At 44.5% G+C, this 26,177-nt stretch overlaps 1 protein-coding gene across 3 annotated transcripts in view; it reads left to right on the top strand.

The window, feature by feature from the left end:
• angpt1 (angiopoietin 1) overlaps window positions 1-26,177 on the top strand; it is a 131,167-nt gene that overhangs the window by 84,415 nt on the left and 20,575 nt on the right. For all 3 annotated transcript variants that reach the window (XM_078397627.1, XM_078397626.1, XM_078397628.1), the window contains exons 2-6: window positions 2,916-3,071; window positions 4,785-4,906; window positions 11,014-11,246; window positions 17,914-18,029; window positions 24,460-24,561. In XM_078397627.1, the coding sequence (XP_078253753.1) occupies window positions 2,940-3,071; window positions 4,785-4,906; window positions 11,014-11,246; window positions 17,914-18,029; window positions 24,460-24,561 (705 nt within the window). In that variant the 5' untranslated portion in view covers window positions 2,916-2,939. The remainder of the gene's footprint in view (window positions 1-2,915; window positions 3,072-4,784; window positions 4,907-11,013; window positions 11,247-17,913; window positions 18,030-24,459; window positions 24,562-26,177) is intronic.

Here is a 26,177-nt window from a genome sequence, read left to right as displayed (position 1 = left end):
TTGTAACCTCCTCACCTCAGCCTCCTCGCCGAAGACTCGCACTTTTCTCACAGGGCACTTCCCGGACAGGGCTGCACCCTTTTGCAAGTCTTGCTTATATCACCAATTAAATTGCCTGATTGTCCAATTTACCAGACTTCTCACTTAAATGATCAACCAATCCACGTATTCTCTTCTGACTGACTTATTACACTGTAATTCCCACTCACTTACAGCCAATGGTGGTCCTCTCTCCAACTTCCCGACCTTTACAGACTGATTAACAGTGCCCTATTGGCGCTCTTTTTAAACTGCCGTTTCTACCACTATTAACAGGTACTTACTTTCAGCCAATGGTGGTCCTCTCTCCAACTTCCCGACCTTTACAGACTGATCAGACTGACCTTTGCCTGATTATCACTCCGGGCACTCCTGCGATTTTATTTTGCCGAGGGGCCCCAACTCGCCATATTCTGAAGCCCCCCCCCTCCCCTCAAGTTCTCAGTGCTGCACTCTGTCTCCACAGTATCGCATCAGATGATCCCTTTCTTCACTTTGTTCATACTTCCATACTTGAGAAAATAATTTGGCCCTCTTTATCCATGCTGATTGTATTGCCTTATTTACGTTAATTCCATTTGCTTGCATTAGGCATCTATACCTCTACACCTTTCCTATCCAAGTACCTGACCAAATACCTTTTCAAATTTTGACCTGCATCCGCCACCTCCTCTGGCAGCTCATTCTAGATAATCACAATCTCCTTTGTGAATAACTTACTCTGCGATCTCCTTTAGATTTCTTCTCTCTCACAGTAAAACTGCTTTAGTTCAAAACTCTCCTGCCCTGGGAAGTGATTTTGTAATTTGGCAGTGTTCAATTATTTAATTATAAATCTTCTGTTTTCTGTAATATGTCTTGAGCTGTAGATTGAAGGAAAATGAATACAGTGGATAAAATTATAATTTTTCTGCTGCTTTGTACACGTGATGATGTTCTAACCTTCCCTTCACTTTGTTTCTGTTTATTCATTCCTGATTTTATTGAACAATTCTTCAGCTTATCATCTCTACATCTTGGGATGGTGGTCCCTTTATCTCAGTCCCTCAGTACTGGATTGAATGCTGACCTGCATCACTCTGATCCAGTGTCTAAAGTAAGATTTGAGACTGTCTCTGGCTCAGCGGAGAGTACAGTTCAATCAACTGATACACAGTCCCGATTTCAAGAAGAAGTAACAGAAACTCTGTCCTATTCTTCTCTGATTGTGGTCTGTGGATGGTCAATGAAATGTGACTGATTCTCCCAAAGTTGTTCTATAAATAGACAATAGGTGCAGGAGTGGGCCATTCGGCCCTTCGACCAGCACCTCTATTCAATGTGCTCATTCAGATAATAACCTGCAGGCTATTGATATTCACACTGCTGTGCTTCTCTATGTTGTGGACCAGTTAACACAATAACGTAATCAAGGATCCTGAAAGAAATCAGTAATGAGTCTTTCTCTTTGCATAGCAATAGCTGTTTCCTAATTAGCAGCTAAGACCAATAGCAAGCAATAGGTCCTTGTATGAATTGTTTGTTCCAGATAGGTTGTCTTCTTCCTGATGACATGGTGACTCAGCAGGATGCATAGATTGGGTCAATGAATGGGAGAACATAGAACTTAGAACAGTGCGGCATAGGAACAGACCCTTCGACCACCAATGTCTACAAATATGAAGCCGTTAATCTCCTCTACTTGCATGTGATTTATATCCCTCCATTCCTTACAATTCCATGTGCCAATCAAAAAGGGTCTTAAACACCATTATCGTATCTACTCCCACCACCGCATGCCACGCATCCACCATTCGCTGTTTAAAATACTTGCCCCGCACCACCGTTAAACTTACCCCTCTGACCTTCAAGCTATGCCCTCTTGCCTTTGACATTTCTACCCTGGAAAAAATGTTCTGACTGATTACCCTATCAATGCTTCTCAAGATTTTATGTACTTCTGTTAGGTCTTCCCTCGATCTCTGATGTTCCCGAGAAAACAATCGAAGTTTGTAAGTTTGCCCAACCTCTCTCTATAACTAATACTCTGAATCCAGACAACATTCTGGTCAACGTCTTCTGCATCCTCTCCAAAGCTTCCACATTCTTTCGGTACTGGGGTAATCAGAACTGCATGCAATACTCCAGATGCGGCCTAACCAAAATTTTATAAATCTGCAGCATGATTTCCTAACTGTTATACTCAATACTTTGCCTGATGAAGACAAGCTTACCAGACACCTTCTTTACCACTCTCTTTACATGTGTTGGCACTTTTTGGGAGCTATGGACTTGGACCTCAAGATTTCTCATATAACGATGTGTACAAGGATTGCATTTTTTTGTTTGCCGAAAATGACATCACTGCAATAAAGTTCAGTCATTTGAAATTCTGTGTCTGAATTCACATTCTGAGTCAGACATTGTGGCTTCAAGTCTCGCTGTAGAGATCTGAGCTAGAAAACTGAGCTGATGCTCCTAGTACATTACTGAGGGAGTGCTTCACTGTCAGAGGTGCTGTCTTTCAGACAAAATGTTGAAATGAGGTGCAGTCTGCGTATCATGTTGATAATAAAATATTCCAAACCATGGTTTTGTAAAAGAATAATGGAGTTCTTGGCATCAATTTTAACCCTCAGCTAATGGTGCTGCTGCGGGAGATTACACCACTTGCCGTACACAGATTGGCCTCAGCGTTTCCCACAACGTTGCAGTGACTATAATAGGACTGAAATGGCTGTGGAGTACCTTTGGATGTTGTGACAAGGCAGCATAGATGGCGAGAGGTTGCTCTTTGATGCCAGTATTCGCCCTGAACTTGATCCAAGAAGATGGGGTTTCTGCTTCAGTTCAGTACAAGGGTCTGACTCTAATGGTTTTCAAATTACTCTCTTCAGCTAGAGACCTACGTCCAGGACAGCATGAAGAGTGAACTGGCCCTGCTACAGCAGAACGCTGTGCAGAACCACACAGCCACCATGCTGGAGATCGGCACCAGTCTACTGACCCAGACAGCCGAGCAGACACGCAGACTGACAAACGTCGAGACGCAGGTACGCCCCATGAGGTTAGGGAGTTTTTTTGGGGGGGGGGACGACAACAGCAGAGAGAAAACATGAGAGGGTGCTTGGGTTTGTCGTCTATCGCTAGTGGCGCAAGGGACACTCACACTGGGCCAGAATAACAGTCTTACACACCTCATTCCAAGTTAAATAAAAGCTGAAGAAAAAAAATTCTGGCAATGTTCACTCAAGAATGAGTGATTCTTGTAAATACGTCCCTGGTATCTTTATCTGGTTACAGCATGTTGTAAGAATTTTGTTTAATTAGGTTTGAAAGAGTGAATCGGCCTTTGGCACTTAAACAAAGCAGCAGAAAATGTCAATAAATAGTTGAGCATCATTTTGATTTAGAGGGTCCTCTGAAGAGTGAGGCAATTCCCTGCCTCTTTGTTAGTGGAAGTCAGTCATTGCCTGCAACGGCTGGATGTTAGGTTTGGGATTGATGGCATTGGCGACCATTGGATTAAAATGAAGAGCTCTGTGGCATGATCCATTAACTGGCTTGATCTGGCTTGATCCAGTCCCCTAGTCTTGAATTTGTTGTTCTACATCTGGAATCTCCACTGTGACCTGAGGACGACACGCAGCTCTTATTCCTGATGATGTGCCAAGTGGTTCAAAGAGTGTGCTGTGATGAGTGGGAGCATGCAAACTAGTGCACACACTTGTTCATACATATACAGAGTGAAAAATGAACCATCAACCCAAACACATGTGCACACTCACACACAAACACAGACGGAATTCTGTAATGTTTGGGGTTCCTGAGAAAGCAGTCAATCAACAGGGAGCATCCTTGTGATTCATTGCTTTGGATGAATCTGGAATGCAAGGCTAGGAGGCCACTTCTCCTTTTGACTCTCAGCTTGAGACTCTCCTGTATCAATTCCCTGTGCAGGATCACTGGGTCAAAGCCCTCAATAGGTGCCCACGTTTGGATACACAGAATATCCACAGTGTTTTTAAGGGGAATGTAGACAAAGTGAACATACATCTGCACATCACTGAAATAAGCTATTCAGCCCACTGGATCCATGCCAACCGTCAACCATCCATTCATACTAATCCCATTTAATTTTTCTCATATTCCCATCAATTCCCCCCCAGATTTACCCATCACCTAATCACTAGGGGCAACTTACTGTGGCCAATTATCCTTCCAACCCATAAATCTGTGAGATGTGGGAGGAAACCAAAGCACACAGACAGCACCCGAGGTCAGGATTGAACCTGCTTCCCTGGAGCTGTGAGGCACTAATGGTGGAGCTGGCTCCAGGGGTTGCTTCAGTCCCTTTGGTCCGAGATTACCTCCACAACACAGCCGGGTAATTGAGCCTAAAGCAAAATGTTGCAGATGCACAAAATCTGAAATGAAACTGAAATTCTGGAAGTCAGCAGGTCAGGCAGCATCTGTAGAGAGTGAAAAACAGGTTGAGGATGTTTTAAAAGAACTCGGAAAAGAGAGAGACAAGACATGTTTCAAATTGTGCAGACAGTGGGCAGGGCACAGAGAAGGAAAGGTCTATAATAGGGGGAAGGGGGAGCAGATGTCTCAACATTGAATTTGGCAACTTGTTGGTCAATGAGGGGGTAAATTATTCTGTGTACTCTATATTTGCTTTTGTTTACTAATTATTTTCTCTTCTTCCATTAAATAATGTCCCAGTGTGCAATGTTTATTGAAGAATGATTTGCAATGTTTAGGTTTTGAATCAAACCTCACGACTGGAAATCCAACTGCTGGAAAATTCTTTATTCACAAACAAGCTGGAAAAGGAGTTGCTTCTCCAGAACAACAACATCTACCAGCTGCGCGATAAGAACAGGTAAACGTGCCAGTAAGCCTCCCACCCTGACCCACAGACCACGCAGGGTTAGGCTCTCTAAAGCAATAGAGAGTGCCGGGGAGAGAGGAACACTGTTGAAATATCAGGTTCAAGGGATTTTGCAGTGTGTACCTACAGATTCCTGCAGGTGCCAAGACCAGGCAATAAGGTGGTTATGATTGTATGTGTTATGACTGTATGGCAAATGAAGTTCCTTGTATGTTGCAAAACATGCTTGGCTAATAAAGTATTATTGTGATTATCGAAGATGATTTCCTTTAGCACCTCTGGCATCGAGTACAAGGGCAAGAAGCTATGCTGGAACTGTGTCCGACACTGACCATGTCTTGAATACGCTCAGATTAGCACGTTGGGGGAGATCTGACTGCACTGGGGAGAGAGCAGAGGGGAATATTGCGGGAATGGAAATTTGTAGCAATAAGGAAAAGCTGAAATTGTTTTCTTTGGAGTGGAGGAGACGGAGCGAGGCTTAATGGTGGTGTGTAACATTATGAGGGATTGGATGAAGTAAAGAGGGAGATTCTATTTCCCTTTAGTAAAAAGCCATGTGACATGGGCTTGAAGTAAAGGATAAAACCAGTTAAGAAACCAGTTAAACAGAACCTGGCTGTGTACTTGAACCATGATCTGCCGGGCTGTGGACTCAATGCCAGGAGGTGGAAGTAGGCTGGGAAGCGCTTTTGAAACAGCACAGACATGAAGGGCTGAATGGCCTCCATCTGGGCTCCAAATAATCCATGAAGCTCGGACAGTCAGTGTGGAAAACAGCAGCTCTGGAAAATCGACCAGGTGCTGCTTCACTGCTGGCTGTTCTGTGCTGCCAGAGCTTTGATTTCATGTGGGTGTCGATCCTGTGCGTTCAGGCCAGTGAACTATTCGTTGCCAGAGTTGTCCTCACTGCAAAATAGGCAAGCATGTGTTGATCTCTTGATCAGCAGCAAGGCAGTAAATTTACCAGATGCTCTGAACCAGGCAGCAGAAGAGGATGTGGAGGAGAAAGGCAGACTTTAACCTCCAACCTCCCAGTCTCAGCACATCCCGGAGAAGCCATGGCCTTTAAAACCTGGTCACTGCAGTAATGTAGGGAAATGCAGCAGACAGCTTAACCTCAGGGTAAGACCCACAAACAGCACTCAACAATGGCCTGATCATATTTGCAGGTCCATAGTTTGGAGATGTTACCCATGACACCAGGAACTCCCCCCTCTTTTTTAAATAGTACCATGGGATCTTTAGAGTTCAGCCGAGAGGGTAGGCACAGCTTCCATTTAATATCTTGCCTGAAAGACAGCACTTTCAACAGTATAACGCTCCCTCAGCATTGCACAGGAGTGCCAACTGATTTTGTGCAATGGTTCTTGAAACAACAACCTCCTGACAAGGAGATGAGGGAGTCACACACACTGAGGCAGGATGAGAGATGTAAGATTCAATGGAGATAACGTATTGACCTGGGCTGTGCTTGTCAGGTTGAAGGCTCCTAAATCCACGAGGTGAATAGTTAGGGAGAAGAGCATGGATAAGAATCACACTGATAAAAGTTTCCCATTTCGCCAATTACCATTAATTTTCTCAAAGGGGTAAATGTGATATTTCCGAATTACAGTTGGTTCCTGTCCAGTGTCACTTAAGCAAGTTTGCACGTTATTTTGACAGTTGAGAATTTTGCTCACAAGTCATTTCTAAACATTGGACCGATATCAACTATAGGACACGTTGCTGCTGTGATATTCGCTGCAGCTCTGAAGCATTGTTTTAACTTCAATTGTGGATCACCTGGAATAAAAGGACATTGATAGTGAACACTGCATCAGTTCCTTCCATTTACGAAATCGGAATTTCATACTCCATCACATCATGGGACATCAAAATCACTTTCCATACAATGGACTCCTTTCTAAAGCACTGCTGCTGCTGTTCTAGAGGAGATGATGTGGTCAATTTTGTTCTGAGCAAGACCCCCCTCCCCCCCCAAAGGAGTAATTGTTAATGGCCAGATCATCTGCTTTGGTGATCCGTTGGTGAAAAGAAGGATCTGATGGTATTTTATTATTTTTCTTAAACAAAGGAGATGGATCAGGGAGGGATTGCCAAGATATAGTGTGATATCATTTCCAAAAACTGCAGTGAAATGTTTGTCAGGATGAGCATACTTGTCTGTTTACACATAAAGTAAACACTATTCTTTTGCGTGTTTATTTATGCAAAAATAAAACCCCTTCGACAGTACACTTTCCTTCACAAGATGACAATTTTTCTTTTATTATTCATTTATTGGTTCTGGGCTTCGCAGGCGAGGACAGTATTTATTGCCCATCCCTAACTGTCCTCCAGAGGTGGGTGTGAGCTTCCTCCTTGGACTGCCGCAGTCCTGGTGAAGGTGTTCCCACAGCACTGTTGTGGAAAGAGGTCTAGCATTTAGACCCAGTGGTTAAGCGGGACCCGCAATATATTTCTAGGTCAGGGTTGTGTTGAACTTGGAGAGGAAGCTTGGAGGTAGTGATGCTCCCACGGACAGTGATGGAAATGGGTTTTAGGAACCAGGGGTACTCTAAGGTCCGTGAGGCTGAGGTTGGGAAGGAGGGGAGGGGGGGGGGGGGGGTTTATGTGCAGTCATACCCATGGAAGAGAACAAGAATGCATAACTTGTTTATGTGTATTTATAATATAATTTATTGTGTGTTATATGTCATAGCTGCTTTCGGGCATCTCTCTCTCTCACTCTCTGTTTACATTACAAAATGTTCCATAATGGTATATAATCTCCATTTTTTTCTGTCACCTCCTCTTTCTTTCTGCATGCCGTTTCTTCAGCACGCCTTCTGCCACTAAGAAGCCATGTCCTCACATATTCTTCGGGGTTGAATTTTGACAGAGGAGGTCCCACCAACTTAATAAATAGAAGAGTTGAGAGATGATCAGTTTGAAGTCTTGTACATTGTGGTGACATGCAGAAATTCATGCCACTGAAGCTTCTTTCACATTCTGCTGTTGATACCGGAATTGTATTTACAGCCGTAACCAGCTGCTAAAAATCTGCAGAAACTATCTTCCCTTTAGATTCCTTGAATTCTTTGAAGGCTCTGACACAAAGCCGATCATTTAAGCCAAATTGTTCTGCCATTTCTTCTACATCATTATCCCCAAAGGTAAAAAGTGAATCTTCTGGAATATTGTTAATATCTAAATATTTCGACTTGTTAATTAACTTTTTACATTCATCATTCAAAGCTGTTGTAGATTCAAGCAGCCTGGATTTCATATTATTGACCAAACTCCTCAAAAACTGTTGTCTATATATAGTAGGTACTTTACCAGCTCTCAAATTTATTCCATTAAATATCATCTGGCTTGTTGCTTTCTCCACTTGAGTATAAAATTTTCCTGGCTTCTCTATTTGATATTCAAGAACCTTAATAGTTCGTTTAATTTCCTCATGTGCTTTACTAAGTGTACAATTTTGGTTCTGCAGTTCAAGTGACAGTTCAGACAACTCTAGCAAACTGTCCATCAACAAGCTCAAATTGTTTACAAAAGCTGATGACTCTAATACTTTTTTCAGCCCTTCGTACTTTGCTCTCTCTGCACTAGATCCTGAAGCATCCAAAATGCTCCCAAATAGCTTTATAAGACTGCCACATTGCCTTTATAGTTAGGTAAGACGAAGCAACCCATCTCACACTGAAAACACGACCAATTTTCAACAGTTGACAGTGAAGAGCCTCAGCACATGCAGTTAACTCATCCTGATTCTTAGGAGACCTATGATATAAGGAATACAATTTATCACAAAATATCTGAAAATGATTCAAACCTGCAACTTCATTTATAGCATCACCTACACTGAGTTCAAGCCTGTGACTGGCACAGTGCCAAACAGTTGCATTAGGGAGTAGAGGGAAATCATCAAGAAATAGTTTTGCAACCCCTGCATTTCGTCCTAACATTACTGATGCACCATCAGTTACAAGTGATATCACATTTACTTTTAGGTACTGTATTGAAAAACCACCTCTTTGTATGCAACTTAGAAGCCCATCATATATAGATTTTGCATTTGCACCAAGTTTCATATGTTCTAAGTCAAAATAGAATGATATAGGTTGGGAAGATTCACCAACTGCTGCTCTCAAGCAGACTACTAGAACAGTTTTCCCATTAATAGTAGTAGATTCATCAATCATAATAGACATATTAGATTGTTTTGAAATTATATTTTCCACCACTGTCTTTCGCATCTGGTTCCCTATGTAGTGAGAAACATCTGCACATGACTTACGAGAGTGTAGAACGTACCCTAAGTCGATGCCGTTTCTTTCTTGCAGTTCAATATCAGAAGACATATCTGTGTAGGGCCTACCTTTGTGTACAATATTATACAGTTCTAAAAACTCGACCTGTTTTTGCTCCGTCCTTTATCAGTGACATATACACTACATTTTCGATTGCTTTTTTTTCAGCTGTTTCATTGATTTTTTGGCATCTGATATGAGCTTCACTATTTTTGTGCTTAAAAATCTTTTTTCTTAAACTCAATAACTGTTTTGCTTTGTCATCACTCACTCCTACTACATTAACACTGCACCACTCACGAGACAAATGAATTCCTTGTGTTCGTTCAAGTCCAAGTTGACACTAGCTGCATACACTACATCCTAGTTTTCTGTTTTTAACAATTAGCCAGGGATATTCTTTCTTTTTGTTTAGGTACATTTCTTGTGTCCAACAGTCTGGAAGATCACATTTTTCAATATCTTTTGAAATGTCTTCACATGCAGCAGCATCAGGCAAAACAGCTGCATCAGTTACATTATCATTTTCAAATAATTTTGCCTTCTTTTCTGGCTGAGTGTTTTCATTATCATTTATTTCTTCATCGATCTGAAGACGCTGTCTTTCAAAGTATCTCAGTATGCTCATTTTCATAGGGGTACACAAATCTGAAATTTATAGATATTTGATAGTGATTTGATAGTGATATACAATAAAATTTGATAGTGATATATAATGAAATATTTTCGCTGGCACTATTGTTTTGCTAAATAAAACCACCCACAATAAAATATTCACCGCACGATTTAGGCTGGAAAAAACTATTGGTACTACTTATTTTTGGTACTACTTAATTTCTCCCCATCCATTCTAATTTAACTGAAACAACTGAGGCACTGCGGCAGAGAGGCACAGCGGCAGAGCGCCAAATAAAATAACGTGGAATAATAAAAATAACGTGACTTTACCTGAGCCCGTGCTCGCAGTTCGGTAGCCCTGACAGTGAGTTTAAGAAATTCTCCCTTGAATTTTATTCAAAGGAACGCGGTGTCATTAATACATGGTCTAAACACAATTACATTTACTGAGGAATGTGGATCGATGTATTGATGACACATTGTATAACTACTACCTGTTAACTACTGGCTGTTAACAAGTGCTAACAGTGGCAGTTAACAAATCGTTTTCGTCTGAGTTGAATAAAGTGATAAACGACTCGAATCTTTCTGCAGTGCTCATTAAACCCCAGCTGGAAATTGAAAACTAGGGGAACGCCATCCCCCTGCGTACCCCCCCATTTCCATCACTGCCCACGGAACAGTAATTTAGCAGGGCAGGTTAGGACCTCTTACAAAAAATCTACATTTTGACGTGGTCCATGTTACCTTTAAATTTATTTTGTGGGTAGATTTTGTTCTAATCCTTCCATCTATTGGGATGATCCTGATCTTCCTCACAAGTTGCCACGGTCTCTCATTGCCAGATAACATTAACTCCTTGATTAAATCGCCCAAGACAGATCATCGGGCCACTCTCACATTGTTGTTTGTCGGGGCTTGCCAGTGTCATTTGGCTCTTACCTTTCCTATTCTACAAGAGTGAGCCCATTATAGAGGGCATTTCATTGGCTGAGGGTGCGTGGGATATCCTATGATAGTGACCATTTGCAGAAATAAAGATTATTTTTAAATCATGACAATTTATCGCTTTGCTACGGCTTCTTCCTATGAAGACTTGGTAACAAGGGTTTGCTGTATTTCCAAATCTCCATTTCCTCCATCCCTGCCCCTCAACCCACCCACACCCACTGTCAGCTTCCTGGAGCAGAAACTCCTGGCAATGGAAGGCCAGCACAAGGAAGAGATGGAGAGCCTGAAGCAGGAGAGTGGGAACCACCAGGACCTGGTGCTCCGGCAGAGTCGCCTGGTCAACGATTTGGAGACGCAGCTGGGCTGGGCCACCATCAACAACACCAGCCTGCAGAAGCAGCAGAAGCAACTGGCCGAGACTGTACACAACCTCCTCCAACTGGTCTCACGAGAAACGGGTGAGCAGACCTTCCTTTCATTCTAATATGCATTTTACTCATGAAAAATATCTATAGGAAATACAATGCAATCAGTGGACATCTTTCTTTCATTGCTCAGTTTTGCGATACAGCATGGAAACAGGCCCTTCGGCCCACAGGGTCCACGCTAACCATCAATTACCCATTCACACTAGTTCGATGTTATTGCACTTTCATATCCATTTCCTACACATTAGGGGCAATTTTATAGAGGCCAATTAAACTACAAACCAGCACAGGAGGAAACTGGGGTACCCGGAGAGAACCCAAATGTTCATAGTGCAAACTCCTGCTCTGAAGAAGGATCCTGACCCAAAACACCACCTGTCCATGTTATGCAGGGATACTGCCTGACTCGTTGAGTTACTGCAGCAGTTTGTGTACTTTTTTGGTCACAGTGCAAACTCTACACAGCCACCTCCCGAGGTCAGGATCGAATCCGGGTCTCTGGCACTGTGAGGCAACAGCCCTACCAACTGCGCCATTGTGGCTCTAAAATGTCGGCCATCAAACATAGAAACATAGAAAATAGGTGCAGGAGTAGGCCATTCGGCCCTTCGAGCCTGCACCGCCATTCAATATGATCATGGCATACTAAACAAGTACATACTGTTAAAATGTACTCATGAGGGCGTGCAGCATAGGTTTACTAGGTTAATTCCCGGAATGGCGGGACTATCATATGTTGAAAGACTGGAGCGACTAGGCTTGTATACACTGGAATTTAGAAGGATGAGAGGAGATCTTATCGAAACATATAAGATTATTAAGGGGTTAGACACGTTAGAGACAGGAAACATGTTCCCAATGTTGGGGGAGTCCAGAACAAGGAGCCACAGTTTAAGGATAAGGGGTAGGCTATTTAGAACTGAGATGAGGAAAAACTTTTTCAGTCAGAGAGTTGTGAATCTGTGGAATTCTCTGCCTCAGAAGGCAGTGGAGGCCAATTCTCTGAATGCATTCAAGAGAGAGCTAGATAGAGCTCTTAAGGATAGCGGAGTCAGGGGGTATGGGGAGAAGGCAGGAACGGGGTACTGATTGTGAATGATCAGCCATGATCACATTGAATGGCGGTGCTGGCTCGAAGGGCCAAATGGCCTCCTCCTGCACCTATTGTCTTTTGTCTATTAATGCTATTTGAATTTCTATATCACACAATACACCGTTGAGGTGTTTGAGGGGCTCTTCTATAAGGCCCATCTCCTCTGTCCAGTGGTGGGAGGATCCTGGACTGTAGACCTTCTCTAAAAAGGCTTTTTGGTGGCTGCATTGAGCTTCGGTGCATGGCTCAACCTGCCCTTCTGCACCTTGGAATGTGTCAGTCGACAGCGTTCCCTTGCAGACATCTTGTATTGGAAGACCAACCAGGTTCAGGGAGACAAAAGTGAGTCAATGCTATTTCTCTGCAGAGTCAGCATTTCCCCAGAAGTGCTTGGGGGTGGGTGAGGGGGTGGGGGGTGGGTGAGGGGGTGGGGGGGGGGGGGGTGGGTGGTGGCTGGTGGGTGGGGAGGTGGGGAGGTGGGGGGGGGTGGGGGGTGGGGGATGGGGGGGGGGGGGAGTCCCTCAACCAGTCTGGGCGGAGTGAACCTTTGTCAACACCAGCACCAAGGTTTTGTATTTATATAACGCCTTTAATGCAACAAAATCCACTGGGGTGATATTCAATATTGGCATGGAACAACATTGGGAGATGACAGATTAAAGAGGTTATTTCTAATGATTAAAGAAGCAGGGAGAGGCATGGAGGTGGTTTGAAGAGGAAATTCCAGAGCTCGGAATTCCCTTTCTCATCTTTTTGCTCTGCCATCTCGTGGCGGACATTTCCACCCTTGGAAAAAGTTTCAGCCTGTCTACCCTCTCAAAGCCAGGATTTAATGCAGAAGCTCCAGAGTTGTAGGAGCAGGTGGAGCTGGCAGAGTTAGGGCGGCAAGGATTTGAACACTAGGATGCAAAATTTAAAACTGGAGCCCTTCCTAATAGGAGCCAGTGAAAGTCAACAGAACAAGGGTGATGACCATTGTTGAAATTCTCCAAATCTGAATCATTGCTGTCTCTTGGGTGAGCTATTGAAAAAGCAGAGGCATTCCTTCCACCAAATTTCCATCGCCAAAAGTGGAAGTTACAAATTAAAGAAACCTAATGAACCTCCAAGTGCCGAACGATTTAATTGTTTCTCTGCGCATACTCAAGCCAATGTCAGAGCTTCCCTGCTTCTCCATTTACAAGGGCGGGACTGGCCATTATTGGGGTAGTTGCTGCCCCATCAATTCCATGTCCTCTGTCCCACACCTCCTTCTAGCCCTTTATGTGTAAATGAGGAGGGCACGGGTTGAATCCCCACCTGTGTTGCCAGGGACATATACAGGAGGTGGGGAGAAGGAACGATCATGAGGCACATTAAGGATCTGCAGAAATGCAGCTGCTGATGAAATCTACCTCTGTTTAATGTGGCTTCCAAAAGAAGTCACACCTATATCTAGGCTTAAATAAGTGGACGTGGAATAGATGTTTCCAGTAATGGGAGAGTCTGGAATCAGAGGGCACCAGCCTCAGAATAAAAAGACATACTTTCAGAATGGAGGTGAGGAGGAATTTCTTTTGCCAGAGGGTGATGCATCTGTGGAATTCATTGCCACAGACGGCTATGGAGACCAAGTCATTGGGTATTTGTAAAGCTGAGCTTGATAGATTCTTGATTAATGATGTCAAAGGAGAAAGCAGGAGAATGGGATTGAGAGGGAAAAATAGACCAGCCATGATTGAGTGGCAGAATAGCCTCGATGGACTAAATAGTCTAATTCTGTTCCTGTCTTATTTTCTTATTGCTGTTCATGCACCAGTCTGTGTCTTCAGTTAGCTCCCTCATTCTTTCCCTGAGTGTCTGCCTGTGTCACAGCCTCCACTTCACCGTCTGTATTTCTCTATATGGACAAAAGAGACTGCAGATGTTGGAATCTGGAAGAAAAAAAAAGCATTTTTCTTTTTGCTCTTTGCTTCCAAAGATGCTGCCTGGCCCGCTGAGTTCCTCTGGTGTCTGTTTTCTGTGTCTCTACCTGATTCTCAGCCTTTCAATTTTCTCCACATGCGATCCCTACCTCCCTCACTTCCCTGCCCCTCGTGCTGATGTGTACATCCTACTAAGGGACTTCAGTGGACTGACTGCATTAATTCCCCAAACATTTAACCAGCATGGATACAATGCCATGTCTTCTGTTATTTTAAAGAACACAAGAGTTTAAATATACACAGGAACAGTGGGATTGATGTTGGCGCTCTTTAACCAAGACCATTGCTAAGGCAAGTGGTGGAGGATTGCAGTTTTTCTAATCACACTTCATCAGACCAGTGGGATCTCGCCTCCAGGTCTTCCATGTTTTAGTCAACAGCATGCGCTGAACATCCCGTTGTTATTACAGTGCTGGCAGCTCAATGCTGATGTTGAGTGATGTTATTTAATGTGAATTTGTTTTCTTAAAATAATGGTTCCTCCGACTTCAACTGCTCCACAGGGCTACAGTTCTCAATGACCAGCCTGTCAGTCAAACCACACACTATGCTCAAATGGTTCATTTCAGCTGCTGCATTTGAAGCAGATAAAATCCTATTATTGATCCATTTAGATGTAGCTTTAGGGGAGGAAGAAAGGGGGGAGGAGGAAAGTGTGGTGGGGGGGGGGGGTCTTAAAAACAGGACTGGGCTGCAATGGCCATTTATAGGCAGAGGAATCTCGCATTTCTACAGCAACTTTTATGACCTCACTATGTCATAGAGCTCTACAGCACGGAAACAGACCTGTTGACCCAACTCATCAATGCCAAAGATAGACACAAAATGCTGGAGTAACTCATCGGGAATCCAGCACCTCTGGATAGAAGGAATGGACGACGTTTTGGGTTGAGACCCTTCTTCAGACCAATCAACGTACCAATCAATGCCAACCAAGATGCTTACCCAAGCTAGTCCCACCTGCCTTAAGAAACATTTTGGTGCATGATAGGATAGGTTTAGAGGGATATGGGCCAAACATGGGCAGGTGGGACTAGTGTAGATTGGGCATGTTGATCAGTGTGGGCATGTTGGGCCAAAGGGCCTGTTTCCACACTATGACAATACCTGTTCATGGCCCATATCCGTCCCAACCTTTCCTATCCATGTACCTGTCCAAGTGTCTTTTAAATAGCGTAATTGTACCCAACTTTACCACTTCCTCAGGCAGAAACACAGTAGCCAATCTATGCACAGCAAGATCCCACAAACACAATGCAGCAGTACTACCTACTGCATGCACACACAGCTGCCCTCCAACCGAGCTCAAGACTTTTCAGACTTGGCCTTACCTTGGCCAGGAACTATTCTTTCTTGAAGGTCTCATCTGATGCCTCTGAGGCTGGCAGGGGGCAGTGATGCGCCAATCTCCTTCACTGTCACAGTTGCTAAGGGGTCCTAACTTGGCCGTCCCTGTCATCAGTCAGTCCACACATGGTTATTATTTCCAGATGTTGAACTCTGTGAATAAACATGGGTATAGTGATTGACACAGAGCACAGGGGAGGAGAAATCCCTATTCATGTTATATAATAAGCATAACTTGTAGGTGTCAATGTTTCTAATAACTCTGCTTTGAAGCATGTTAAATGCTGACCTGCCAGTTATCTGTAAAGTGCCAATAGTGTCAGTGATGGTAAGAAAGCCCCTGGCCAAATCCCTGGCACTGATGGATCTGGTCAGCTTAGGAATGCCTCAAGACAGAAATTACCCCATTGACTTTTCATTCATTGTCTTCCACTTTAAACAGGCATAACTAAATTATTTATTTTTCCCTTAAGCTTCATTGAGAGAACAGAACAAATATTTTTTTCAAAATAAGCTTTAAAACAGGACTGTCATTCATTCTTACAAGTTGATAATGGTTTTACTCTCTTCCATTCACAGCTAATGTTCTCCAAAATTATGTTATTTCAAGGTAAAATGAATCCAATTTATAATCTTTCAGTTTCTATGCATGTGAGATCTCCTCCACAGAGTCTCACACAGCTAATGATAGCTCCAATTGCAATTCTGCTTCAGTATTCAATGCCAAATAATGTCTAAAGAATTGTCAACAGCCAAATCCCACTCAATGGACCAAGGTTCAATTCATTTGCTGAAGTCTTGAAGAAGAAATATCACTCCAAGAGTGTAGTATAGCAAATAAATGTTTCAAGGTTAAGTCGTACAATAAAATGAAAGCTTCTTGGTATTTTAGCATAGTTCCTTACATAACGTAGGTGGCAACCATTTATTTAACAGATTAATTTAGTTAATTGCCTTTAAATCAAACATTGCAACTCCATGTTGGAAAGAAATGTAACAAATTAATTTTATCAACTCTATCTGAATCCACTGGCAAAATATTGTTTGGAGTAATGATTGAGCAACTCAACTCAAATAACAATATTCAAGCAATTCAAAAATCCAAGCAATTCAATCCTGTGGGCGAGCTGATGAGAATGTGAGAAGAATGAAAAAAGGGTATTCGTGTAGGATTAGTGTAAGTGGTTGATTAATGTTTGGCGGGGTTGAAAGCCTGTTTCCCTGGCTGTATCTTAGAAACATGTGTAAACACAAGAGAGTTTGCATTCTGTAAGATTCCATAAATGATAAATAGTTTTGCCGACATTGATTGAGAAATAAACTTTGTCCAGGATACCTGTGCAAGACTCCATTGCTCTTTTACAAGCCATGTAGCTGGCTCTATTGGCTCCAACTATGTATTGCTGCTGCAATAGTACGACACAAATTCTAAGTTTATCAAAGCCTAAGCAGTGCCCTCCCACAGTGCAGTGCTCCCTCAGTACTGTCCCTTCCACAGTGTGGTGCTCCCTCAGTACTGCCCCACCCACAGTGTGGTGCTCCCTCAGTACTGTCCCTTCCAGTGTGGTGCTCCCTCAGTACTGCCCCTTCCACAGTGTGGTGCTCCCTCAGTACTGCCCCTTCCACAGTGTGGTGCTCCCTCAGTACTGTCCCTTCCACAGTGCGGCACTCCCTCAGTACTGCCTCTCCACAGTGTGGTGCTCCCTCAGTACTGCCCCTCCCACAGTGCGGTGCACCCTCAGTACTGCCCCTTCCACAGTGCGGCACTCCCTCAATACTGCCCCTCACACAGTGCAGTGCTCCCTCAGTACTGCCTCTCCCAGGCATGATACTCCCTCTTTACTGCATCTCCTGTAGTGCAATGCTCTGACAGTACTACCCCTCCCATAGTGTGGCGCTGAACCAGTACTACCCCTCCCACAATGCACACTCCATCAGTACTTGCCGTCCCATAGTGCACCCCTCCTTTAGTACTGTCCTTCCTACAGTTGAGAACTCCCTCAATACTGCCTTTCCTTCCGTGTGGCAATCTCTCAGAATTGCCCCTTCCACGGTTTGACTTTTCCATAGTGCTGTTCCTCCCACTGTGCGGCGCTCCATAAATTCTGCCTCTCTCACAGTACATTGTTCACTCAGTACCATCTTTCCTCTAGTGCTGGGACGATTTGAATGTGCACACAGATCTGGACTGGATGAGGCTGGTTTCATCAAAGGCAAAGAGCAGCCCAGGATTGCCATCACAGAGCACACCAGCCCAGTTGACTATCTCTCCCTTTCCTCTCTCCAACCGCAGGGAGATCCGTCATGGAGGAGAAGCTATTCCGAGACTGTGCCGAGGCCTATCATGCCGGTCACAACAGGAGTGGTGTCTACAGCATTCGTCTCGCCGAGATGTCAGAAGCCAGGAAGGCAAGGCACTTGCATTAATCCCGCTTTGGGACTTTAGCCCATGATCTGTGTGATGTGAGGGACTGGCTGACAGTGGTGCATCTCCTTGTGATCTCAACAGTTACAAGGCACTGTGGGCTGTGGACACAGTGGGCAGCCATTTGATGGGTGTAGATTGGGGCACTGGGGGTGAATGAGAGGGAAGAGGGTGAGCAATGGAGAGGTGAGGGAATGTGTGTGACAACACCTTACATACCACAGACTCCTGTACCCCTAAAGGTTACCCAGGAGAAGCTGGGCTAGAGCCCAGCGGGGCAGCTGCACAGTGCAAACCAACCATTTCTACCGTAATGAGCATCTGGCTCCAGAAACATCAGCCCCTGGGTTCCACATTTGCACTGGGCCACATGAATCCTGGCAGCCCCTTGAATGATCTGAGATTTGACTCCAAGATGCCTGCTTGGTTGGCATGGCAATATTGGCCAAAGGGCCTGTTTCCACGCTCTATAACTCTATGAGCTTCAGACCATAGAATGTCCCCTTACCCCTCCGCAAATTGGGAAAATGCAGTATATATTCCTTCCATGTGTTCTGCCCAGTCTTGATACCCGGTGCCTTGTGTCACCAGCTGAAACAGTGCAGAACTGTGACCAATTTGTAATCAATTACCTGCAGCCTCCCTCCATACACCCACACGTTCAGGTACACACACACACACACACACACACACACACACACACACACACACACACACACACACACACACACACACACACACACACACACCCCCCCCACTCACCACATGCACACATCCACAGAATTACTGCCCACTTACCACACACACACACACGCTCAGATCACCTCTCACAAATAAACAACTCACACACATACGTAGTCACATGCACACATCTCACAGAAACATACATAAACAGATTGACAGGGATTAAAAGCGAGCCTCGCAATACCACAGACAATGTATGTGCCAGGAATAAATCAGACTGAAATTAGTTTGTATACACACACACACACACTAACAGATTGACAAGGTTTGATAGCTGGCCTTACAATACCACAGACCTTCTGTGTTCCAGGTATAAATCAGACCGAAATTAGTTTATTTGTTCATCTTCATTTAAGAGCTAATTTTCCCAGTTATTTGCGAATTCCTGCAACTTGGAACAAATTTTAAAAATTGTGGGCCAATACAAAAGTTACAGTTAATCTTTGAATGTGACAAATAAACTCATCAACTTATATTGCAAAGTCAAAACAACATGTTCCAAACATCCTATTAGTTTTTTACACAATAAATTGATGAAATGATAGTGATCCCAGTCAACAATGGATTCCATTTAACTCTTTCCTGGTAATTACGGCTTCACTGCACTGTAACTCCAGTCTCTTGCTAATCTCCAATTCTCATTACTCCACCACTGGGGCTGTGCCTTTGGCTGCTTGGGCCTAGCTCTGGAACACTCTCCCCACACCTCCTCCCCACCTTTCCCTCCTTTGTGCCTAGGTCTAAGATTGGAACTCTTCACCACACCCCCTTCTTGCCTCCTCCTTCCACTTTTCCCCTCCCACTTCCCCTCATCTCCTCCCCTCTCCCTCCTCCTTCAGCTGCCTGGACCCAGCTCAGGAACTCCCTCCCTGCACCACCCCAGCTCACTCTCCTCATTTGCTTTTGTTCACCTACCCTATCTTCTTATTTGGCTTAGTATCACATGTTTAATTACTGTGTTAAACGACCAATATAAATCTGTTATTGCATGGAAACAGACATAGAAAATAGGTACAGGAATAGGCCATTTGGCACTTCAAGCCAGCACCGCCATCCAAAATCCGTATCCCGTTCCTGCTTACTCCCCATATCCCTTGATTCCGTTAGCCCTAAGAGCTATATCTAACTCTCTCTTGAAAACATCCAGTGAATTGGCCTCCTCTGCCTTCTGTGGCAGAGAATTCCGCAGATTCTCAACTCTGGGTGAAAAAGATTTTCATAATCTTAGTCCTAAATGGCCTACCCCTTATTGTTAAACTGTGACCCTGCTTCTGGACTCCCGCAACATCGGGAACATTTTTCCTTGCTGTTGCTTTACTGATGATTTGGAGGATGTGTGTGCCAAGATATCCCATTTGAAAAAAACACATTTATGAGGTTTAGATTTTTTTTTTAGATTTAGAGATACAGCGCGGAAACAGGCCCTTCGGTCCACCGAGTCCGCGCCGCCCAGTGATCCCCGCACATTAACACTATCCTACACACACTAGGGACAATTTTTACATTTACCCAGTCAATTAACCTGCATACCTGTACGTCTTTTGGAGTGTGGGAGGAAACCGAAGATCTCGGAGAAAACCCACGCAAGTCACGGGGAGAACGTACAAACTCCGTACAGACGGCGCCCGTAATACTTTGGGGGCTCTAGGTCTGAGTCTTGGGGTCCTTCAGGGTTCCAACCCACTTGGGGTGAAGGACTTGGGGAGGTGGGGTTTGGTTAATGACCTCCTCTGGTGTTGGGAACCTTACTGTCCCATTGCTACCATAGACCCCACATGGACACCCCCCTATCATGAGAAAAATATTTTTATAGGTCCCTCTTATAACTTTGTTGATTTCTATCAGGCCATCCCTCAGCATCCTCCACTATGGGGAATGCAAACCTGCCCTGTCCATTCGCTCCCTGTGACTGAAACTGAAACCTCAGACTGGTCCCAATCAGCCCAAGGCATCACCCGGGAGTAAAAACGATTGTTAATATCGGCCAAAAATCACGTGCATTAACAAAAGAGAGAATTCAGCAGGCAATTCCCTTGTCGATGTTTTCTTATGGAACACATCACAATACATAAGGTCCCCTGACTCAATTCACTATTATTAATTTCAACACCACATTTTGCAGTCATTAGCACTGTATTTATTTTATTCAGATCAGAAGATACAAATAAGTAAGTAATGGGTCTTTGGGCGAGAATAACAAGGCTTTAATTTACTCCATGAACAGTGCCAAGTTTTACACTGGTGCTATGAGGTAATTTAATCCTCGAGCCTAGTCTTCACACCCAATCTGCTATGGCTCCCGATAGGGGTTCTATCAAATGGAGGAAATTTATCAACAGTTATTAAACTTCCACCCTCAGGACAGGCTGCACAGCTGCGTTATTGCCGGTGACGCTCCCCATTGGCATTATGCAGACTTTGTGAGCTTTCTGCTGTTCACCATTATGTGTGCTAAGGCAAACCACTATCTATTACCACCTTCAACGAAGAAATATAGCATCCTTTATCTAGAATTGCTTGTTTATTTATGCTTAAACCTCTTTGTAATCAGTCCGCAAAACACAAAGTGCTGGAGTAACTCAGCGGGCCAGGCAATGTCTGTGGATGGTGCAGGACTGCTGAGTTACTCAAGGACTTTTTGTTTGGCTCAGGATTCCAGCTTCTGCAGTTCCTTGTGTCTCCATTGTAATCCGTCAGAACTGACTGAAGTGTACAGAGCAGAATTCTGTTCTTACCCATCCTCATCTCAGGTACCTCCACCCCTAATCTATGGCACTCCCCTCCTTGCACCACTCCAGTTCACTCTCCTCATTTCATTTTATTCACCTGCCATAATATCCTCCAGCAGGTGCTTGATCATCCCCACATTTAATAGCTCCATTTTCTGAATTCCCTTCCAAAGTCATCCTCCTGTCCTCTCCCTCCTCCCTTACGAAGCTCCTTAAAACTTCCTCTGTCGAAGTTTTGGGTGGCCTGTCCTGATATCTCCCAGTAGGGCTCACTGCCAGGCTTGCCTTGGTAAAGCTCCTATGAAACAGGCTGGAACATCTTGCTGGAAGTTGTTGATAAGTCAGTGTTTGGGAGAATCGTCCTCAGCAGTCAGAGAAATAGTGAGGGAGGGGCTGGGAGAAATTGGTGAGGGTGGAATTGGGAGACCAGACCATCCAGAATGTCTCAGTTTCCTGCTCCTCTTGGGCCTACTAAAGGCATCTCCATAATTCCCAAGAGCTCAGTTGTCTGGAGCCAGGATTCTGCAACAATGGTGGTGGGTAGATGGAAGAAACATTTTGAACTCATTGAGATCTCCATTACAATGAAGGACCCAGTGCAGATATATGATGAGCAGTGGTACGGTGGTGACACAGTGGAGCAGTGGGAGAGTTGTTGCCTTACAGCACCAGAGACCTGGGTTCAATCCTGACCACGGGCGCTGTCTGCCTGGAGTTGTACATTTTCCCTGTGATCATATGGGTTTTCCCCGGGTGCTCTGGTTTCCTCCCACATTCCAATTGCACACAGGTTTGCACGTTAATTGGCTTCAATAACATTGTAAATTGTCCCCAGTGTGTAGGATGGTGCTAGCGTACTGGGTGATTGCTAGTCTGTACGGATGCGGTGGGCCGAAGGCCCTGTTTCCGCGCTGCATCTCTAAAGTCAAAAGCATTGTTTCAATGGAGATCTCAATGAGTTCAAAATGTTTCTTCCATCTACCCACCACCATTGTTGCAGCTTACTCTCAGCTCTGGGACATCCCCACACACTTGACCTGTCAGGGCGTAGTCTGGGATGGCGAGTGGGTCGCTGAAGGGGAAACTTGTCAAATACCCCGCACAGACATCTATCGCCACAGCTACAAGCTGAGTGACTGGCTGCCCTCGTTAGCTGCTCTCAGGCCTGAGTGATGGGCTTGGTTGCAGCCTGAAGCCAACTTCTCAACAGGGCTGAGCTGGGGAGAAGGTGCCTGGAAATCCATCAATGGGCCAGTCACTGCTGAGGTCCCTCTGTGGCACTTCGAGGAATGATATGATCTTAGTCCCCTCCCTGGTTTAATCTCTGCCACCTTTCAAAAGAAAGCATTGCAATAAATTGACGATTTATTACCAACATCTTATAAATTATCAAGGCACATGGGAATGGGGTGCATCGTTAATCTCAGTCTGCAGAGAGATTTACATCCAGTGTACAGCCCACCAGAGTGAAAGTTTCTGGCTAGGTTTACGATATTCATGTCTCCTGCTGACCCCCAAAATAGCTGATCACCCCGGGAGCCTCATTGATGCGAGTATCAGGGCAGGTGAGGGAGCAGAGAGGGATGGGGAGGGGGCTCTGGAGTTTAGGGCCAGGCAGTTGAAGCACAGTTGCCAGAGGCAGATCCTGCTGACTGTGAGACTGGAATTGATGAAGGAGAGAGAAGAAAGGCAGTAGCTCGCAGAGATCAGCAGGCACATGAACACAGGGAACAAGATTGGTATTTTAAAGTGGTGCGGTCCTTCCTTGGGATACACGGGTGTGTCTGCACACTTCTATATATGCTCAGACCTGGAGTAGAAAGATAATTTTACACATCTCCATCAGATCACTCCTCAGCCTTTTTTTTCTTCGGGAAAAACAAACCCTGCTTATCCACTCACTCCCCATAAGTAAAGTGGTCTAATCCAAGCAACAACCTGGTGACTCTCCTCTGTGTGCTCTCTCCCACACATCACATTCCTCCTGTAGTGTGGCAACCACAGCTGTACACAACACTCCAAGTATGAGGATTTGTAAAGCTGCAACATAACATCCCAACCTTAATATTCTAGGCCCTGACCTATGAAGGCTAGCATGCCATATGCCATTTCCACCATCCTATCAACCTGTGTTACCGCTTTCTGGAAACTATCAACTTGAGCCCCAAGATCCCTCTGACACTGAACATTCCTGAATGCCCCACCAATTACTGTACATGCCCTACCCCTATGTGACTTCCCAAAATCCATTACCTCGCACTTGTCGGGATTAAAATCACATGGATATTCAGGGAATGGAGGGATGTGGATGGCGTGCAAGCAGTTGAGATCAGTTTATTTTGGCATCATGTTCGGCCAATGGGCCTGTCCTTGTTCTGTACTATTCAAAGTCCGATGTCCTAAATTCCATCTGCCCAACTTTCCAACTGATATATCCTGCTGCAACCTTAGTCACCTTTCCCCACTATTAAGAACACTATGTGCAAATTTATTAATCATACTTCCTACATTTGCATCCAAATCGTTCAAATAAACCACAAACAGCAAATGTCCCAACACTGGTACCGTTGGGCACCACAACCTTCCAATCAGTAAAGAATCATAGAATATAGAACATAGAACATTACAGCACAGAAATGGGCCCTTTGGCCCACAATCCTTCCACCACTATTCTTGTCCTCCTAATCAAAGCCAATTCTGGATCCAATTAGCCAGCTCACTTTGGATCTCATGTGTATTAACCTTTTGGACCAGCCCACCATGCAGGACCTTGTCAAATGCCTTACTGAAATCCATCTAGGCAACTCTTACTGCCCTTCCTTTGTCAATATCTAGTACTTCTGCTGATGATTAGGGTAATTTCCTGGTGGTTATCAGCTCGTATGTGGAGTGATACAGTTGCCAGGTCTCACTCTGAGTTGAGTTGTTGGTGTCTCCCCAGGTGTACTGCAACATGGAGACTGCTGGAGGTGGCTGGACCGTCATCCAACACAGAAGGGATGGCAGCGTAGACTTTCACCGGACCTGGAAAGAATATAAAATGGTGAGTGGGAAGTTTCAGCCACTGTGCGTGGTGCAGCTTCAGGGAAAGGTGACATCAGTGTGTAGATGACAAGTTAGTCCTCTGTAACTACAGAAACATTTGTCCCAACAGGTTTATTCCGAGACAAAGTCAGTGTTTAATTAAAGATAAGAGGATGTTCAGCCCTCAAACCTTTCCTCCATTCAGTCAGAACAGGGCTAAACTGTGTTTGAATCAATGACATACAAGGATCTGCAAATGCTGGTTTGTACAAAAGAAACCACACAAACATAAAAAACATAGAAAATAGGTGCAGGATACCCCATGCCTGCCTTCTCCTCATATCCCTTGATTCCACGAGCCCCTAGAGCTCTATCTAACGCTCTCTTAAATCCATCCAGTGATTTGGCTTCCACTGCCCTCTGTGGCAGAGAATTCCACAAATTCACAACACTCTGGGTGAAAAAGTTTTTTCTCACCTCAATTTTAAATGGCCTCCCCTTTATTCGAAGACTGTGCCCCTTGGTTCTGGACTCACCCAACATTGGGAACATTTTTCCTGCATCTAGCTTGTCCAGTCCTTTTATAATTTTATATGTTTCTAAAAGATCCCCTCTCATCCTTCTAAACTCTAGTGAATACAAGCCTAGTCTTTTCAATCTTTCCTCATATGTCAGTCCCGCCATTCCAGGGATTGGAGTGTTGGAGTAACTCAGCGGGTCAGGCAGCATCTCTGGAGAACATGGATAGGTGATGTTTTGGGTCAGGACCCTTCTTCAGGTTTGTTTTCCAGAGATGCTGCCTGACCCCTATGAGTTACTCCAGTACTGTGCGTCTGAATCAATCTCCTCCACCTTGACTCCACAGGGTGAAGGGCGTCGGTTTACTTCATTACCTCAAGCACCTTTCCTCCAACTCCAGGAGACATAACACCTGTCTCTACACCTCCTCCCTCACTCCATTCAGGTGCCCCAGCAGGCCTTCCAGCAGTGAGAAAGGTTCATGTGCGTCTCTCCCAACCCTGTCTACTGCACTCAGTGCTCCTGATTTGGCCTCCTTTACATCAGTGAGACTGAGCATTGACTAGTCAATTGTTTCGCCAAACACTTGCACCCTGTCCTTCTGGATCTCCTGGTTGCTAGCCCTTTTCATTCACCTTCCTATTCCCATACCGTCCTTTCAACTCTTAATGTCCTCCATAGGCTGAGTGAGGCCACATGCAAACTGGAAGAGTGGTACATCATATTCCACTTGTGCAACTTACAACCCATCAATTAGAATATTGAATTCTCCACTTTAAAGTAGATAACTACCCTGATGTGCACACATTTCTTACATCATCTCCCATCACCCCAGTCAACCTGCTCCTTTCCCCTCTAAATACCTACCTTCCATCCCCGAGTCCCATATTTCCCTTTACCCCCCTTCTTTCCCACCCCCACCCTCCGTTCCCTTTGTCCCATATCCCTCACTCCGGCTTTACATTTCACTTATTTTCTTTTTATTTTGTTACCTAAACTCCTTTTGATTTTTTTTCATCTCTGGCCATTTGCAATTACTCCATTCATCTGCCAATCAACCTCTCTCACCTGTATCCACCTATCACTTGCCAGGCGTTGCCCACCCCAACTCTTTTC

Source organism: Rhinoraja longicauda, chromosome 4 (assembly GCF_053455715.1).
Source record: "Rhinoraja longicauda isolate Sanriku21f chromosome 4, sRhiLon1.1, whole genome shotgun sequence".
In the NCBI taxonomy this organism is placed as follows: domain Eukaryota; kingdom Metazoa; phylum Chordata; class Chondrichthyes; order Rajiformes; family Arhynchobatidae; genus Rhinoraja; species Rhinoraja longicauda.
This window is presented reverse-complemented; position numbering and strand designations above follow the sequence as displayed.